The following is a 20,014-nucleotide window of genomic DNA, read 5'->3' as shown; positions in this document are numbered from 1 at the left end:
TGATGCCCCTGAATACACCCTTTTAGATTCCCTGCTTTAGAATCGTATTTATATTATCAATGGAAGTATTTCCGAGTAGAAATGTCCTGTGTTTTATGTTGACGCTGTGACTATGTGATGATTTAGACCGAGTGACTTTTATTCAGGCGGAAATGAAGGCGGAAGTAACCTGCAGACTGCGCGTGCGTGAAAATGGCGCGCATGCGCACTGCACACAGTAGCGTGGGTAATGGCTGGCGTATGTAGGATGTTTTGTTATGTGCTTGCTTTAAGTTCAACTCGACTTTACGCTTCCAGTAAAACTTCCTGACAGACATCTCGCGGTTTATTGGCGTGCGTTTGTGCTGTGAGCGGTGTCACAGACCGTCACAATGGATTAGTGTGTGTGTGAGAGAGAGAGAGAGAGAGAGAGAGAGAGAAGTTTGGCTGTAGACACCTACACACGGATTCCTGCTCGCTCTGTGTGTGTTCAGTCCAGGAGATCTGAATGTGTTTAATATCACACACACTCATACAGCTCCAACACCATCATCATGATGAGCTCCAGCAGAGATGTCGTGGTGTCTACACACACCTCCTGGGTGTGTACATCTCACACTGAGCTCAGAGAGATCCTCATCACACCACAGGAAGAGCTCATCACCGAGGCTGGCCTGGATCCTTCTGCTTCTGCTCTGTAAGTGTGTTTCTCATATGTTCAGCATAAAACGTAACTCTAAACAGATAAAAACTAATCTAAGTGGTATCTCGTTGAAACGAGGGTGTTTTTTTGACGGCGGTGTAAATGTAATGCCAGGTGTGAGCCTGTGCGCTTGGAGCGAGCGGAGGAATCCTCGCCGTGCGTCATCACCCTGCTGTGTCGACCCGATTCAGGCGCCGTCATCAGCAGCCTTCAGGTGGCGAGCGAGGCGAGGACTATCGAGGTCTACTCGCTCTCCGGGGACTACTGCGGGACGAGCCGTGGTGAGGAGGATCCGAGATTCCAGCAGCGCAGGTACGGAGTCTCACATTCGCAGAAAACACGTTTTTTTTAATCTAGCGCGTTAAAGCACAGTTCTAAATACCGGACAGACCGGTATTTAACGTACACCTTCTCACACTAGTGGTGAAGATGAAAGACCCTTCTACAGGAGCCACTTGGTGTTGGAAACCCCGCTAGCGTCATGTGACGTCAAGGTACGTCTGGTCCGTCCCGTCGTGTTTTTGTGCAGCTGTCAGTCCTGCTACGGTGGAACGTGGGACCGCGGTGCGCCAGGTCACGAGCGCCGCTGTAGATTATATGTAATGATATTCCAGCTGATCCAGCAGGAAGTCGTGTTAAGAAGTCTCTCTCGTGTCTTCACTCAGCTGCTCTCTCTCGGCGGCCGGTCGGCTGTGGGAATCCGTCAGGTGGTCGTCGGACTGCGGTTCCGTCCGGGAGCAGAGTTCCAGCCCGGCTCGGACGCTGGCATCGACCTTCATCGTGTCCAGGCCATGATGGAGGAGATGGGCACCACTCTCTCCCCCGGGGCTCAGAACCTCATGGAAATGGTGCAGTTTCAGCAAAAGGTCAGTACCAGGGGTAGAGCACGTCACCTTTTTTCTGATGTTCATGAAGGCTCACCCTCAGCGTGTTCCCAGAGATTAAACCAAACAAATGTACTGTTTACGTAATTTTACACTTCTTTAGCGTTGGCAGCTTTTCGTTACACAAGTCTTTACCGACCTCGGAAATAAGAATGGCCTGTTTGGTCGATTTGAAAACGTGGCCGAGCTGCTAATTATTAAGTAGCGCTCGCGCTGGACTTCTGCCTTGCCTCTGTTCTGTCCGTGACTTTAGCCAAATATCCTTCCGTTCCTGTTTTAGAACAAAGCCGACGTCCTTGGTGGCTTCTTGCCCCTGCTGATGGGTGGTGGTGCGCTAGCATGCTTGGCCAAAGGGGCTAAAGTGACGGGAGATGTTGGCTCTGATGGTGCACCGGCACTGCCTGGGCATCAAGCCGGAATGTTCTGTGCCAACCAGAGAGGCGTCCTAGACGCCGTGGCAGGTGGTCCGGGTGGAAACCACAGTCCTGTTAGCCCTGATCTGCTTCCCATGCTTCAGAGCGTGTGTGGTCAGGTTACACAACTCCGCCTGGACACTTTGACCTCACCAGAGAAGAAGACGAACGGAGAACGGTGAGTCACCAGAAGTTTAAAGCTTTTAGAGGTTCTTACGGTTCTTGGACCGTTTGATGTGACCTCCAGCTGGTTCTTTATTTATTTGTATTTGTGTTTGAACTCTTTATTAAAGTTGTGGGTCTTTTTGCGAGGCAGTGAGGATCACATGTGCTGTGGAGGTCTGGAGAAAGTTCTGGAGAAAGTGGTGGAGAAACGTATGCACGATCTGGAGAACAGGTTGAAGGAGCACATGGACACACGCCTGGATGCTCTTCAGAAACGATTGGAGCTCACACTACATCAGCTCGCGCTCGTCACCAGCACGACAAACCCGCAATAACCCTGCTGACCCGGAAAACCCGAACCGGTGCTAGCACAAGCAGCTAAAGTGCTTTCTGAGGACGAGATTATTTAAATAACTTGCTAACAGTTCGGTTGAAGGAATTGTTGCTAACCTTTACGGTTTCTTCCTGAAACCCATCTTAAACTTTAATGGTTCTGCTATGAAATAATGTTTCTAAGGTTACTTTTCCCTTATTCCCTAACTTTTATTGACCGTGACGGACACGCAGCTAACAATTCACATGACTCGGAGTCAATATTATCGCCAGTGCTGCTTTTCCAACGTAATATTCACTGTAAAGACATTTATCACACTCGACGTTTGTTTTAATCAGAATTGAACTGGTTTGCCGTTTCAGTGAAAGAAATGTTGTTCTGAAATGTTTGTTTGTTTTTCACCCAGTGAATTCCAGGAGGCTGAATCCTGGACACTAGAACTTCACTCGAACACCTGATTCACTCGGGTCATCCTGGTCAATTCTTTCAGCTGAAAACCAAATCGGTTCAGCCTCCTGGGATCTGATCTTCAATCAGTGGTCACCGAAACTGTTCCTAGAGATCTACCTTCCTGAAGACTTTCACGCCACCTGACCGTCTGATCGTTAGACGTTCTTGATCACGATTACGGCTGGAGATGAATCCTGCAGGAAGGTAGATCTCAGAGAAGATAGTGATGGCTGGTGACCACTGGTTTAAATCCTGTTCGTGTTGTTTGAGGTGTTTGTTTATTGACATTGTATTAATGGTTTATATTAAACCAACTGGAGAACTAAGGACAAAAAAAAACCCCCAGAACATTAAAACGTGGTTATACTGAGACAGAGTTCCTCTTACGTTCATTCTAAATTCCATTCCAGTCACATTTCCATGTGGTGTTGCCCGTGTAGAGACTCGCCTGGTTCGGTGACTATTTAGACCTCTTTAAGTAGTAAGTAAAATTTATTTATATAGCACGTTTCACACAGCATCGCTGACCAAAGTGCTGCACAGAGTACGGAAAGTAAAATAGAAACAGAATTAGACCAAATAAAAACAGACTATGGACAATAGAAAAAATTGATAAAAAATTTGATCAAAAAGCTGTTTTAAGCCTGTTTTTAAAAGTGGTAATAGAAGGTGCGAGGCGGATGTCCAGTGGCAGTTGATTCCATAGACGGGGGGCAGCAACAGCAAAAGCTCTATCCCCCTTTGTTTTTAACCGGGAACGAGGGACATGCAGAAGAAACCTATCAGAAGATCTTAGACATCTGTTTGATGAATGTGGATTAAGAAGATCCTCGAGATAGGAAGGAGCGTGATTATTAAGAGTTTTAAAAACAAACATCAGAACCTTAAACTGAATCCTAAAACGGACCGGGAGCCAGTGGAGCGATGCTAAAATTGGGGTCACATGATCAAACTTCTTTGCCCTGGTCAACAGCCTTGCAGCTGCATTCTGAACCATCTGAAGACGAGCCAGAGATGACTGAGGAAGACCCAAGTATAATGAATTACAGTAATCTAAGCGAGAAGTAATAAAAGCATGATCAAAATGTTTTGAGTTTTGAAATAATCCGTAGTTGATAAAAACTAGTCTTAACGACCGAATTTCTCTGCTTGGTTAAGCGTACTTCTGAGTCCAGAATGAAGCCAAGGTTCCGAACCTGGGAAGAAATTGAGGGAAAGTGATTATGGAGCTCGTTAATGAGACTATCTCTCAGTCTCAGGGGGCCAAAAACAATTATTTCAGTTTTGTCTTCATTAAGTTGGAGGGAATTATTTGTCAACCATTTTTTAATGTCATCCAGACAGGCCAGCAATGGCTGAATGGAGTCACCAGCTTTCAAAGGAATGTACAACTGGGTGTCATCAGCATATAAATGAAAAGAGACATTGTGTTCCCTAATGATATTCCCCAACGGACGCATATATAAGTTAAAAAGAAGTGGGCCCAGAATGGAGCCTTGAGGAACACCACTAATAATAGGACTAGAAGAAGAGCAGAGATTACCCAACGCTACCGAGAAAGACCTGTCCTCAAGATATGAGCTGAGCCATTGTAGGGCGGTGCCCTTGATACCAAACAGATGCTCTAAGCGCCAGAGAAGTATGTAATGGTCTACAGTATCAAAGGCAGCTGTAAGATCTAGTAGCATCAACACAGCATTTTTACCAGCATCCACTGTGAGTAAAATGTCATTGGACACTTTTAACAAAGCAGACTCCGTGCTATGAAAAGCAGTGAACCCAGATTGTAAAGGTTTAAATAACATAGCTGAGTTTAAAAACAGGAGCAAGCGACTTTATTTCACAAAACAGCCTAACGACAAATCTAGTGAGAGAGCAGGTTCACCTGATGTACAACCAGTCTGTAACGCCAACGACCAATCACTGATCAGTGTTGTTCCCGACGACCAATCACTGATCAGTGTTGTTCCCGACGACCAATCACTGATCAGTGTTGTTCCCGACGACCAATCACTGATCAGTGTTGTTCCCGACGACCAATCACTGATCACCGTCGTTCCAGATGATCTATCACCAATCACCACTGCTCCCAGTGACCAAACGCCGTTATTCCCCTCACACACTTTTTTTGTCCTTCATGACCAAAGATGATTATTTCAGTAAGAAGTGCTATATTATATTCTTATACCCCCCCCCCACCGATAAAACTCTATTCTGTTCTCAGTGTCTTCGAAAAAAATCATCAAACACTTTCTGATCTCCAAATGATCATGATGATTCTATGACCTCATCTGTTGTCTTCCTGCACCTTTTTGAGCACTCATGAGCTACTTTCCCCTGAACAGACTTGGCAGCACCGCCTCCACAACATCATCTCGGTACACTTCCATGCTGATTAATGACACGGCCCTGAGCTTGGATTTTTTGGGGGAGTATCCCAGCATCTGTGTTGGAAGAGAAGAGGAACTGAGAGGAACTGGGCTGGAAGCCAAGACACCGCAGCTGAACAAATATGTTATGAGACTTGCAAAACACTGATGTGGGACTTCTCAGGAACCCTTCCTCACTGTACTCCGCTTTGGATCTGGTTTTATTGACGGATAAAACACGTTCGCGTGTGCAGTTGTAGAGAAATAATCGGCGATGGTGTGGGGTCATGAAGATCAAGCTCGATTCCTAGAACAGCACGTCCCTCCGTGGTTTATAACTTTGGAAAATTTTGTTCAGCATTGATAATGTTGTTTAATGAAGTTGAAAGTAAAGCATGACTGCAAGCTCCACCCACTTTAACGCCACCTTTACCATTTCATACAAAAATCCGTACAAGGAGGCTTTCCGCCTGTATTATTCAGCGTTCGCACCGTCGTCAGGAGACTTCCCGTGCTCTCCGGGTGTGGGAGGGGCTTACCCGTGCTCTCTCCGCTGTCAATCACACTGACTGTAGCCAATCGTCGCTGTCTGTGACCGTGTGTATGGTGAAGAAGGCAGACAGGTTTGAAACGATGGGCGTGTCATACACCAGGCAGCGCTGACTGGTGGGCGGGACTTGGGAACGAGTAGTCGGTCAAAGAGTTGAGGTCAAACACAGAGTTATTTCTGTGCTGTGGGACACACAAAGCTTTTAAAGTCATGTGGGTAATGGGTGGAGATGTACAGAGCGATCTACAGCTGAAAGTTTTACTTCATTAAACACCCGCACGTCTTTAAAGTTCAGCCAGAATCCCTGTAGCAGCGGAAGTCCGACGGTTTCTTCATGCAGGGGAAAACCGTAAGCGTCCATTGTGGACTTGAGGAGCTTCTACGTGTAGTTAAAACTGATCTTTTCCCTCTTGTAAGATCACAATAAACCAAATATAAACCTAGACGATTTACAGACACGCTTCAAGTAGAACAAATGAACAATATTTTCACTTTTAGTGCCGAAATGAAAAGCCGAAGTGAAGGGCACCATCCCGGGGATTAGCCGCCGGTGTTGCGCGCGCTGGGGAGCGCGTGTTAACTCCGACGTGACGCTCTGTGCAACGTTCGCGCTTACGGCCCTGATCCTTCTGAGAACACGCTACACTATACTAATGCTTCTTCAGAATAACGTCACTGCCGGAAACAATCCTGCGCTAAACAAGAAGCAGCCCTGGGCTGAGCCAGCTGGAGCAGCGCAGATGTTCGGTGTGGTCAGGGGTCACGTGTCTCCAGGGGTCACGTGTCTTCAGGGTTGTGAGGAGAAAAGGAAGCCCGGCCAGTCAGTGAGAGAACGGGAACAGAGTGACGCTTACTCGGCCAAATACCACGTCTTAGCAAGCACACATTACCTTGAATATAGGCCAACTCGTTTTTTAAACAAATATAATAATATAATGTAATCGCGCTTCTCCTAGATCCGTTTCCTCGTTTTAAAGCGCGGCAGCTGATCGGAAGTGAACCGACCTGCCCGAGGAAGTGACGCTTGAAATCAGTGAACATGTTCAGAAACAGGCCTCGTGACCGTATGTGTGATGATCCCTCAGTGGAATATTACAGAGCCTCTCCTGAATTCAAGGCGTCTTCACGTGTACCGAGGAATAACGCGGTGCTCGTGAGAAGACTGCGTTTTTAACGATGAGAGATTTTCACACGATAACGAGACGCTCTTCACGTAATAACCAGACGCCTCTGACGTAGCGACGGAAAGCTCTTCACGGAGCAAGATGATTTTCACCTGACGACGAGGAATCTTCAGCAAAAATAAACTGACGACAGAAATAAACAAAAATAAACTGACGACAGAAATAAACAAAAATAAACTGACGACAGTTTCTGACAACAGAAAGAGATTAGACTCGTATTACCATAGTAACAAGAGTTTGCAAAGCGATCCCATGTTTTCTTCTAATCACACCTGCTACTCGGATTATTCTACCTTTTGATCAGACCTGATAGATTACATAATAAATCACGTTTAAACCCAAGTCTGATCAAAGAAATTCTTCGATACTTTTTCACGTCACAACCAGATGTTTTCCTCGTAATATCGTTCCTGCGTTCCTGTACGACGACAGCGTTACGTCTGTTACTGCATTTATATCCGAGTTGTCTGAATAACATGGATGAAGTGCATCGGAAGAATAAAGCCGTGCAGTGAGAATAGGAATAACGAGTCCGAGTACCAAGAAACTTTTATTTGAAACGTCTCCTGTTCTGTACAAGTTCATCCACACGTTAACCACCCGGTCTCCGTCAGTTATTCTGATTATTAAAGCCTGAATTAACACGAAGCTGAAATCAATAACATCGTGAATGTGCATTTCTGTCCGATCTACACAAACACCAACACTTCATGCTAGTTGAATCTCCGTTAATGCAATTAAATCCTACAATGTTCAAATATTCAGGAATGAATATTACTCCAGCATGACCCCGCTTATTATTCTGACGCGGTCATGTGAAGTGTAACGTACGAGTATAAACATGAACAAACAAATAACACACAGCGCAGAGCTCCTGGCTTTATAAAACAGACTCTCTTCCGGTGATACGTGATGCTTTTTTAATATTTATATATATAATTATAATTATAACTGAGTAATGGCAGACTGCAGATTTGACGGTTTTGAAGCAAGACACACAAACAAAAGTAAAGATTTCAAGAAAAATGATACACGCTCATCGAAAACGTCAGAGTTCTTTCGTTTGATAGCTAAGGAACCGGCTCAAAAGTAGAGCAGGGGGTCGTGATGTGACGTGGGAGGTCAAGGTTCAATTTCCTCAGGCACGATGGTGAGGATGACGTCCTCGTTTCCTCGCCGAGCCACCACGCGGAGTGTGTGGTCTTTTTTGATGGCGGCGCTGACGTCGCTGGCTGACGTGATTTGCTGGCCGTTAATGCTGATGATCACGTCGCTTTCCTGAAGACCGCCGCTACGAGACGATGAAGCAATACGTTAGCAATGTTCATTAGGTTTAGCTAATATATACACACACCAATAACAATATTTATACAGCTTAGCTAAAGTACACCAGCAAACTACTTACACTGTAGACCAGTTTAGCTAATATATAACTAATATAGTTATACATTACAGATTCTTTCAGCAGTGAAGCTAGCGAACTTTATACTCTATTTTAATACGTAGCTATAGCATCATTTAGCACTGTTTTAGCTAATGAGTTAGCTAATCTACGCCGACTTGGCTAACTCCCACCTACAGCATGTAATACGCCATCAGCAGCAGCACACTCTTCCTTCCTTTCTCTTTCTAATGCACCTTTGGTCCTAAGAGCGTAAACTTTGTACGTTTTAGAAACTAACGAGGCCGGTGAGCCGAGCCAAGCGATCTGACTCGCCGAAAAGAGCCAGAATTCCCATCGCTAAAAGACACGCCTGCTGCGATCCGCACACAGCTAACGTCCGACATCATCTCCTCCCTAACTCTTCTGTCTTTCATCCAAAAACATCAAATTTAAGGGGTTTTTGGGTCTTGAAGCATTTTCGTTCACAGTCACGTCACTAACCGCATGGGGAGATGGTTTCCCTCGGTATGTGGTAACGTCAGTTTTAAACAGGAAGTGGCATTCAGGATTTCACACACACACACACACACACACACACACACACACACACAGCCTTTCCACTCCAGTGTGTCATTACCATGTCCCGTATGACTTCATTGCAAAGACGAGCCAAGCCTGCACACAATAACATGACTTAACTGGGCCTTACAGCAGGCTTTTACTTCTTTTATTTCTGCTGAGGTGCTTAGCCTGGGAGAAAGGGCCGTTATCACTGACGTCCAACTGAACTGGACTGGACGCTCTTGCTCTTACGCTCACACTAGCAAGCACAAAGCGACGGATGAGCTCAAATCGTTCCTCGGGAATTGTTATTCTGTGGTGCGTGTGGTCTGACATTTCCTTCTCACGTCCCCACTCACAACTTTAGTTCCTAGCTGGAATTGATTCCCATTTGCTACAAAAAATATGGAAGCAAAACGTATATATACACACGACCTCAGGAAGAAAAATACTGGTGAGTCTACAGTACATAGCTAACAGTTAGCTTGTTTTGCTAAACTAAACGGAGAATGCAGAGAGTATGACGCTGATGCCACGCCCACACGCTAGTAAGAGACGCCCCACCGACCCAGTCCATCTCACATGAGCAATACGACGATAATATTTACTTCAAAATATCAAATCGGTTGTTTTACACGGTCATCAAAACAGTAACTACGTGGAAATACGACCCACTTTTTACGCACGCACACTCGGAGAGTATTCCGTGAAACGCTACTCACGTTTCTGCTGGAGTTCTGGGAATGACCTCGATGACGTACGCTCCGGAGGTGACGTCGGGGAAATCAGCCGTCCTCCCTTTCAACTCCTTAGCAAGACTGCGAGAGAAAATCGAGACGTCCGTGTTTTAATATCCGCCTTTCGGAGCGTGTCAGAGCTGCCGTTATAAACGACTGATCACCGTCCGAGTCCAGAATTGTGTTATGACTATAAATTCATCACTTCGTAGCTTTATTACTTTATTTATTTTGCTAGGTTGTCAGAAGCATGTTAAAAAGCAGTCCTGAAGCTAATGAGGTACACTCACGTCGGGGTGAGGCTCATCATTCTCACGCCAATGTACTTCTTTTTTGTGGTGGTTTTTCCTGTTTAAAACAAAAAGAAATATCGACACATCAGAAGGTAGCGTTGCAGCTTTAATAAATAAATAAATATATATATATATATATATATATATATATATATATATATGAGCGGGAAACAAAAGATCCAAGATCGGCACATTTGATCTCTCAGATCTACTGTAGTCGTCGTCTCTGACCTTTGGCCTGTCGATTGTGGGATTCGGTAAGGAACTGGCGGATCTTGTCGGAGGGAATGGCGAAGGAAATCCCAGCAGTCACCTTCAGAGTATTAATCCCTATGACCTCTCCATCCTACACACGCATAAACAAAATCATAAACACAAACAACAACACCAAACATCTGACTGAAAAAAGTGTTCTATTTCACTACATCATATTGCGTAGACCTTTCAACCAACGATGGAAGTAATCCCGCCGTCACACTGCCACCTTCCCCCGTTCTTCCTCCCTTATACACGTCAGACTGCATGTACATCATATAGACTTTGTGTCCTCCAAAGCTGGAGACGCCTCCTCTCATCTGTTCTTCACATTAGAGTTGGCTTTCTCTCGTTACCACTGCTCTACCAATTGGTCTTCAGTTACCATTCTCCCCACTGGGCTGGGTTCTCCTCTGAGTATTTCGCACCCCCTGCCTTTAGTTGACATGCTGCTAGCATGGTTGTGAGGCTTTTTATTGCTGTTCTACATGCTGTGTTAGCTTGATTCTGCCAACACTGGGGCTGGAGTCAGGTATCCCCTTATTCTCCACCTGCTGGGAGGGCGTCTACATTCAATACCCCCCTGTCTAATCAACAAGCAGGCCTGTGGCTACATACACACTGGTATGGTTTGGTGGTGTTCTAATATGTAGCTCCGAGACTGAAGCCCTCAATCTTTCGGGTGGATAACCAAGTGACATAAGGCTTTTACAACAAATGTGGTTAGTTTGGGAGCAGTGCCTCATCGAAGAGAGGGGCAATACAGTGGGTGCATCATTGGCCACATGTTGGTCCACTCAAATAAAGTCTTGGAAATCATAGAAGAATGAAATGCTGGCTTACCAGGTTCACCAGAGGTCCTCCTGAATTTCCATACTGGTGGAAGAAAGGAAAGAAAAAAAAAAGTTATTTAGTACAGTAATAAGTGTAAACAATAAGAGTCTTCATTAAACACTTAAGTCTTCATCACTGGTGCTTCTGAAAGGCATTATATGTTTTTTGTACAGCAGCATATGACCGTTGTTCTTTGATATGTGGTGTAACACAAGTAACCCAGTCAGTGATCAGTTTATGAATAGTAAAATTTGAGCTTACGTTGATGATGGCGTCCGTCTGGATGTAGTCCATGTCCGAGTTGCGGAGGCCAAGCTCCTTGCCGCCGCGCTGGGTGGTGCTAACGATTCCCGTCGTCACAGTGTTCTGGAGGGAGAAGGGGCTGCCGATGGCGACCACAAACTCGCCGGGCCTCAGATCAGCCGATCTGCCCAGCAGCAACACCGGAAGCTTCGTCTGCAATGTGAAAACTTTTTTGACAATAGGCTCAAGATGAATCATATAAAACGCTAGTTAAATCCTAGGTGTGATGTGCAAGCATGCTTTAAGGCTCTGACGCGGTGTTCACTCCACCAGTGTCGCTTGTAGTCACTTGTGGGCGTGGTCTGTCCCATCATACCCCCATATTGTCTACAATAAAGATTTTCAAACCCAGATAAGCTGCATGTCCTCCTCGTAGTGACTCTTTCCAAAAATACCGCCCAACATCGCCTTCAAATCTTCCACCCCCTGCAACCTACAATCATGTTCTTTCGCTCCCACATTTGGATTTTTCTAAACGCAGCCACCAAATTACATGTCATTTCAACGTGATACAATAGATCATCTTATCCAGATTCTGCATTGGAGGCCACATCTGTTTGGTCAACGGCGTGATGACAATGATGCTGCGATTTTATTGTTACTTGTAACCTTTAGCTGCATTTTGTGGGAGAGCTAATTTAAGGACATGCGGAACTTGTGCTGGTGTCGGATGACTGTTCGTTTGCAACTAAGCATAACTATACACCAGTCTGAAAAAGAGTGAGCGCAGCAGCAGGGCCCGACTTCCTGTGGAGGGTTTGCTTATTTGCTTAGTTTGACATTGGGTACAGTGGTTATCAAACCTTTATTGAACATCAAGTACCCCGGTCTCTCTCAAACATTTTGTAGGGCATTTTTGTGGATTCATTTTCCTTCTGCTTCTCCTGGTGGGGGTCATGGTGGCAACAGGCTGAGAAGGTCAATCAAGACGTCTCTATGTCCAGCCAAGGATTCCAGCTGTTCCCAAGATGTTCCCAAGCCAACTGTAAGATATATTCTGTGCAGTGGGTCCTGGGTCTGCCCCGGGGTCTCCGTCCAGCGGGCCTCCTTGTAAGGTACCTCTGAATTTGGAGGATTTCTAATCCACGGCTCTTCTGGATTGCCAGACTCCCGTTCCTATGACACGGAGTGAGCCAAGCAATCCTGTGGAGGAGCCTTATTTCTGCCACCAAACTTTATTATTCAGTCAGTGAGGGTAGGCAAACTGATAACCTTGAGCCAATGGGTAGCTAGCTGTAGTGAGTAAGAAACTTTTCAGATTTGTTCTTGCTCTTTGGACCAAGAATGTCTGCAAACGTTCACACTCTGTCAAGGACACCAGAGGACGGTTTGGTTTGACTGCACACGGTCCCACTGAGCAAGAGTCAGATCAGAGGTGCATGCTGACAGAAAGAGAACGATTTTGGATGCCTACTGAGGCTGGAGTTAAACCTGGTGCTAAAACCTCCCAGTCACTGCTGTACACACTGCATCCTCCATCATTCGTTAAGCTGGAAGGGTTGATTGACTTCGTCAAACATTCGCGGTCATATTGAATCAAACTAGCATTACACATGTGCATCCACAACGACTGAAATATAAAAGCACCAAAACAGTGTGAAAATCATGGAAAAGAGCTGCCTGTTCTAGAGGCTTCCAACACCGGCTTCTTTATGCCAAGACTATGTCTAGAGTTGTTGGTGTTTGTTGGAGAACGTTGGGCTGTCGTGCCCTGCAGTGAACTCGGCAGGAACCCAGTCGTCACGGTCATAGAGGAAGTACTGTACGTGTCACTGGCTAGACACCTTGTGCAGTTTTTTTTTGCTTGGATGGTATTCACCAAAAAAGCTGGACACAGTGTCAGACTAGGGTAGAATTTAAAATCTAAACAGCTTGTAGAGTTGCGCAGAGACAAGCCTTGGTTATTAAAAAATCCATTTCCCATTACCTCACTATTACAACCGTGTGTCGCAAGGTTTCTTTGTGGACGCATGGTGGATTGTGTCTTCTCTGTTTTTTTCAACATTACACGGAGAGTCATATGGAGGCGCCACGCCAATAAAAACGTAAAGAGAACTGCTAGTGAGAGAGAACGCAAAAGATGATGGAGACTATCCCTGACTCTCTTCGGTTAATGATGTCCCGTTGTATTCTGGGTATGTAATAAACTCTGTATGTTTAAGGACTGGAGTCTGGACTTGGAGATTTTGTTTGTATTGGCTTGAACTCGTCTCGTCTCGTCTTTTCTTTTTACATGCTCAACGTTCGCCTCACACCTCCAGGGTCGGGGGTTCGATTCCCGCCGTGGCCCTGTGTGTGTGTGGAGTGTGCATGTTCTCCCCGTGCTGTGGGGGTTTCCTCCGGGTACTCCGGTTTCCTCCCCCAGTCCAAACACACGCATGGTAGGCTGATTGGCGTGTCAAAAGTGTCCGTAGTGTATATATGGGTGTGTGAGTGTGTATGTGAGTGCACCCTGTCCAGGGTGTACCCCGCCTTGTGCCCCATGCTCCCTGGGATAGGCTCCAGGTTCCCCGCGACCCTGTAGAAGGAGTAAGCGGTAGAAGATGGAAGGATTGGGTCAGTATTGATGTTGTAGTTGAAGTAAAGGCACAGTCTTGAAAAAGAATGTGATGGTTTTTGGTATTAATCATGTTTCGGTCTTGATCTCGACTAGTCCTGGTCTTGGACTTATCCTGGACTTAGCACTACAGCCCTAGAGGAAGGGAATTCCACTCTCTCGTTCAAGCTTCCACAACATCAGAAGATTGTCTTAATTTATAGTGAATGCGATAAAACAAACAAAACCCATATGTTCTACAGCAGGAGTTCCCAACTGACCTGTGACCCTAAGCTTTGACCCCTGAAAAACCTACTTTTTTTTTCCATCCTAGATTTGCAATTTAGAAATGATAAAATTACATTTGATCAATGTCAATAACGACAACTACAAACCTGGACTCCTACACTACTGCAGCTAATCGCCATAGCGTATTTAAATGTGGCCTGTTTTCCCAGAAACGTTTCCACACTCGACCACACAAGATCCATTTTCATAGTAGAAGCAATATTTTGAAATACTTTCATAAACATGATCAGGAAAGCGACACAACCCTTCAGCATGGTGACTCAGATTTCCATTCGTACTAAACAAACAACTTCTGGCATAGATATTAACCGATTCCAGTCTAAAATGATGCCGTGACCCACTTGGTCTCCTGAACCTGGATGCGATTTGCCGAACTCGCCTGATCCATCATGTTTACATCTGGAATATTTCCACTGATGACTTATGAGAAGTGAGAAGAGCAGTTTACTGTGCCTGGAAAGGGATGAACATCTGTTTACTGACACCACACAACTGTTGAATCATCACAGTCCCGTGTGCACGTGCTTGCATATGGTCATCGTTAAAGCTCCTCTGAGGTGAAAATTAGTGCCGGAGAGCTTTTTGGTGTTTAAAATGCCTTGATATCTCCCTCGGTGTGTCTTCTTTTTCACTGCACACCACATACAGTAGCACATCTTCTCACTGTGGTCTGAAACACTGAGCAAGAACTGGCAAGGACTCAAGAAGTCTTTCTGGTTCAACCCTAAAGGTGTACGTGGCAGCGCTGTCTCGGTACCACAGTCCCGTTGATGTATATGCGCTCCTGGAGGCAAATTTACTCAAAACCTTTTTTTAAAACCAAAGAACATCTCTGATGCTCCCAGGCCAGTCCTGTGACCAGTGAAGGATCTCGAGCGCTGTGTTGAAGGATAGTTCCGTAAAGTGGAAAAAGCAAGTCAGTGCATGGCTAGTTGACAAATATTCCGCGGCTGCCAAGATCTTGTTACAAAATTTTGGCAAACATAGCCTATGGCAAAGCGAGTGCAGACAGAGCATCTACAACGTGCACGGCCATTTCTGTCTGGAACATACTGCAAAGATTGGGATTAAAAAAAAAAAGTGTATGTAAAGAAATTAAGAATGCACCTCTAACGCCTCAACCTACTGGTCTAGTTGTAGACGTAAGCTGGATGTTTATAGCTGAGATCTGGCAACCCAGAACAATTTTCAACAGTGATACTCAACCTTTTGAAGTCCTTGAGGAGAAAAATACTTAATCAGTATGAACTACATGGTGGTCTTCTGAAGACCTGCGTGGTGGGGTGGTGTTACTACAGGTGGTGGAGAACCTGTCCAAGACCTCCTCGTGATAGAATACAGCAAACACGTGCTCATCGTATTCCACCGGGGGATCATAACGATCAATCACCCCCTCTCAGACCCTTCCACTAGCTAGTGTATGGTTTGGCGCGAAGAACTCGAAATGAATCCCAGATGATCTTCTGCTATGAAGACTAAACCGTGGCACGGCCTCGTTGTTGTTTGCAAAGTAAATCCCAGCGCTTTGTTTATCGGAAAGACGTAAACACGCGAGAAGAGATGCCGATCATCACTTGATCTATAAACACAACAGTCAGAGAACAGGAAGTATGACTGGATTACTTTTATATCTGTTTTTCTTCTCATGCTTTTAACAGATTTGTGTTGGGGTTTTTTCTATCTTTCAGGGCGTCTCTTTGATTATGCATCACAGTGAAGGATTATGTAAAAAAATAAAAAAAACTATCATGGAGAACAAGAAGGAACTAGTAAATTTGCCCAGAGACTCTTCAAACTCCAACTATGTGATGATTATGTTCTTTCCAAGCCCAAATACTCTTCACTCTCCTTTCATTAGGCATCAATCAGCTAATGAGTAAAAACCGCAGGCGGAATGCCTTCTAGATGTATTTATTACTCACTATTCATCACACTACAGGAGCTCGGGCCCGACATGTTGCTGTTTACTTTGGGACTGTTTACCCATGCGAGTGTGTGGAAGAGCGAACAGCAATCCAGCCTCTCGCAGGAACGGAAAAAGCTCACTCTTCACTCTCGGAAACTTCAGTAGCACTCGAGTCTGAGGTCCGAACGCCGGTGTCCGATTGTTTGAGCGTCTGAATGGAGGCCCTAATGTTATTCTCCATTCAGAGCCCACACATGACTGCTGAGGTCCGAGGATATTCCAAATAAAGGAGTCTTTTGTAAGAGATGACTGGGCTTTTGTACCGGACAACAAGGGTTTGTCATGAGCACACGCTGCGCTGTGGAATAAATAAATAAATAAATAAAAAGTCGCTTCTCTGAGACAAACTTCGTCATTTGCGCAGCTTTGGTCAGGGTCGCGGTGGATCTGGAGCTTGTTCCTGGGAACACCGGGAGCGAGTCGGGAATATTCAACCAGAAGGTTTAAATAAATAAATAAATAGGAACTGGCTCTGACAGTTCCTCGACCTCCGGTTCACAACGGGTCTCGAAATGAATGAATTCGGTTGGTTCGGTTTCATAAATATAAACAGAATAGTAGTTTAATTTAAACCAGCATGACTGCTCTAAATACGTCACGCCACCCTTTCTAAATAAACGAAATCACGGCCTTCGCGTCGTACCTGCGTTTAGAACGCGTTCCGTGTTCGTTCCGCGCCCTTGTCCCTGCGTGAAACCCACACGGACACTGCGAGAACACGTGACCCGAGCTCAGGACTCAACCCCGGAGCTGTGATGGTCACCAATCACCAAGATTCCAATCGCTCAGCACCTTTTATTGTAAAACGTGAGCCGCCAGTTATCTTCTCAGCTTCTCAGCAAGGGATATGATTAAGTGTTGGAAATCCTGGTTGAGTCAGTACCGCCGGGATTCACTCAGAACCGAGGCCCGGGTTCCAACGGTGCTGATCCTTAACGTGCTCTCGGTAGAAGAGTGAGAAATGCGGGTGCATACGAGCGACTCATCTGTGGTTATACTGGGGACATTAAAGAGGGCTCTAATTTGGTGCACGTTTGAGTGAGAACTCGTCGTGGCGTACTCCGATGTTATCGTTTCCTTAGATAAAAGTTGGCATGAAAGCAGGTGGGTGGAAACTGCACTGCATGTCTCGACCAGGAACCTGCTGAGACTCATTCTTCACACTATGAAAAAAGAAAGAAAACAACAGTCTGGACGTGTTTCAGCACGCTCTCATTCGGTCTGCTTTTCCAAGATAAGTTTGTGCACCCCTGCTCTAAAGATCTGCTCTGCAGTCCAGTGTTGAATTACAAGGTCGGAGAGTTCAGCCGCTCTGTAAGCGAGACCCGGTGCGAGTGCAGAGCTGGTGGATCTGAGGTGGCTTTTAAATCCAATCCTTAACAAGTTCAGAATGTAGTTTACAAGCAGTTTGGAGAAAAAAAACGTTAGTGCGAATCCACTGCTGGTGTGGTGCAGCGCTCATTCAGAAACGCTCCAGTCTGGAAACAGAGCCACGGAGGACGATGATGAAGCTCACGCTGCGGGAAACCCGCCAGCGGAGGAGAACATGAGATGGGACTGCAACATAAATTATTCAAAGCGTAGCAGTGACTAAGCACAGAAACGTGGCACGGCTGTTCGCCAACTCCACACAATTCAGTATAACAAGTCTCGCGCAAGAACATTTAGGAGACGTTGTGGAAACATTTAAGAGATCTTTAGGAGACGTGATGGAGACGTTTAGGAGACGTTTAGGAGACGTTCAGGAGATGTGGTGGAGACGTTTAGGAGATGTGGTGGAGACGTTTAGGAGATGTGGTGGAGACGTTCAGGAGACGTTTAGGAGATGTGGTGGAGACGTTCAGGAGATGTGGTGGAGACGTTTAGGAGATGTGGTGGAGACGTTCAGGAGACGTTCAGGAGACGTTTAGGAGATGTGGTGGAGACGTTTAGGAGACGTTTAGGAGATGTGATGGAGACGTTCAGGAGACGTTTAGGAGACGTTCAGGAGACGTTTAGGAGACGTGATGGAGACGTTCAGGAGATGTGGTGGAGACGTTTAGGAGATGTGGTGGAGACGTTCAGGAGACGTTTAGGAGACGTGATGGAGACTTTTAGGAGATGTGATGGAGACGTTTAGGAAATGTTTAGGAGACGTGATGGAGACTTTTAGGAGATGTGATGGAGACGTTCAGGAGACGTGATGGAGACGTGGTGGAGACGTTCAGGAGACGTTTAGGAGACGTTTAGGAGACGTGATGGAGACGTTTAGGAGATGTGGTGGAGACGTTTAGGAGATGTTTAGGAGATGTGATGGAGACGTTCAGGAGACGTTTAGGAGACGTGATGGAGACGTTTAGGAGACGTGATGGAGGCGTTCAGGAGACGTTCAGGAGACGTTTAGGAGACGTGATGGAGACGTTTAGGAGATGTGGTGGAGACGTTCAGGAGACGTTCAGGAGACGTGATGGAGACGTTCAGGAGACGTTTAGGAGACGTTTAGGAGATGTGGTGGAGACGTTCAGGAGACGTTTAGGAGACGTGATGGAGACGTTTAGGAGATGTGGTAGAAGTGGAATCGTTTTTGAAGGAAAGAGGAGGTATTTTGTATTTTTTTTTTAAACACTAAAGTCATGAGGTTCCGACACGTATTCAGGCACCGAGTTATTTTTAATCTTCCACACAGCTATCAGAAATCTCAGAGTGCGCGTGGCCAAGCAAAGCATTCCGCAGCTCTCATGTTCTGAGGAGGACAAAAAAGGGAAAAATACCACAGACAAATCTTAAAACAGATCAAACTCCATAGTTGGGATGTGCACGCGTGTGTGTGTGCGTGTGTGTGTGTGTGTGTGTGTGTGAGTGAGTGAGTGTGTGCGTGTGTGAGAGCCCGGGACAACCCTTTATATTATGACATGTTTCTCATCCACAAATAAAGCTCTAGCACCGCACACCACAGCGCCGATGGATTCTGGATTCTGATTGGTCAGGAGGCGTTGAGGATTTCCCCCCCTACTCACAGGAGTGTCGATCTTGATGAGGGCGATGTCGGCTTTCTCGTCCACGTCTTGGATTTTAGCGTCGTACGTGGCTCCCGACTTCAGCTCCACTTTGACGCGGTGTTTATTGGCCACTACGTGAGCGTTGGTGACGATCAGACCGTCTTCGGACACGACGAAGCCCGAGCCGCTAGCCACAGCCACCTCCCGCTTAGTGAACACCATCCTGTGACATCATCCAAAAGGAGACTGTTATTACGAACAACCAAAACCGTTACATTACTCCAAACGCATAGAACCCGGCTCGGAAATGAAGAACGACACGTTTACGGTCACCAGAGATCACCTGCGGGACTGAGAGAGCATCTCATACCACGACCGCTGCGGAATTCCGGATCGCGATTGGTCAGATTTTCTCTAACGGCAGCTCTGAGAGCAGACGACATGTTGGCGTTCGTTTTAAGGAAGGAGTCTCCAGTGTCAGCATGCATCGACACCTTCAGGACAGAGAACCCGAACTGACTCGTTCAATGCTAAATGTAACTAGAAACGGATAAAAAGTAATGAAGAAATATAAAAAGGACTAAAACACTCGCTGTTATGGGAAAAGCACGCAGCATCGCATCCCATCGCAGCACGTCCCCCAGTGTTTATTCCTCGCCGTATCGAGCGAATCTTCTCAGGCAGTCGAGGGAGTTAAACGGACATGCGAGAGCAGCTCTGATCTCATTTTCAGCAAAAAATAAAAAAAACCTGTTCCCCAGGGCCAACATTCCCAGCTTAAACCCTTCCTGCTGGAGCGGCGAGCGAGGAACTTCCTCTGATGAATG

At 45.9% G+C, this 20,014-nt stretch overlaps 2 protein-coding genes across 2 annotated transcripts in view; one reads left to right on the top strand and one right to left on the bottom strand.

Moving 5' to 3' along the window:
* Positions 1 to 196: 196 nt before the first annotated feature.
* On the top strand, positions 197 to 3,300 carry c13h10orf88 (chromosome 13 C10orf88 homolog). The gene is made up of 6 exons (XM_017483312.3): positions 197 to 676; positions 797 to 994; positions 1,104 to 1,176; positions 1,348 to 1,548; positions 1,847 to 2,157; positions 2,296 to 3,300. The coding sequence occupies exons 1-6, from the start codon at positions 534 to 536 to the stop codon at positions 2,477 to 2,479; spliced, it is 1,110 nt and encodes a 369-aa protein (XP_017338801.1). The 5' UTR covers positions 197 to 533; the 3' UTR covers positions 2,480 to 3,300.
* A 4,262-nt stretch (positions 3,301 to 7,562) lies between these two features.
* htra1b (HtrA serine peptidase 1b) overlaps positions 7,563 to 20,014 on the bottom strand; it is a 16,648-nt gene continuing 4,196 nt past the window's right edge. Inside the window, exons 3-9 of the mRNA XM_017483311.2 lie at positions 19,206 to 19,410; positions 11,357 to 11,551; positions 11,105 to 11,137; positions 10,238 to 10,352; positions 10,004 to 10,061; positions 9,699 to 9,794; positions 7,563 to 8,322 (exon numbers count right to left, since the gene is read on the bottom strand). Coding sequence (XP_017338800.1) covers positions 8,154 to 8,322; positions 9,699 to 9,794; positions 10,004 to 10,061; positions 10,238 to 10,352; positions 11,105 to 11,137; positions 11,357 to 11,551; positions 19,206 to 19,410 — 871 coding nt within the window. The 3' untranslated portion in view covers positions 7,563 to 8,153. The remainder of the gene's footprint in view (positions 8,323 to 9,698; positions 9,795 to 10,003; positions 10,062 to 10,237; positions 10,353 to 11,104; positions 11,138 to 11,356; positions 11,552 to 19,205; positions 19,411 to 20,014) is intronic.

This window comes from Ictalurus punctatus, chromosome 13 (assembly GCF_001660625.3).
Source record: "Ictalurus punctatus breed USDA103 chromosome 13, Coco_2.0, whole genome shotgun sequence".
In the NCBI taxonomy this organism is placed as follows: domain Eukaryota; kingdom Metazoa; phylum Chordata; class Actinopteri; order Siluriformes; family Ictaluridae; genus Ictalurus; species Ictalurus punctatus.
The sequence above is the reverse complement of the archived record's forward strand: the minus strand, read 5'-3'. Positions and strand labels throughout refer to the sequence as shown.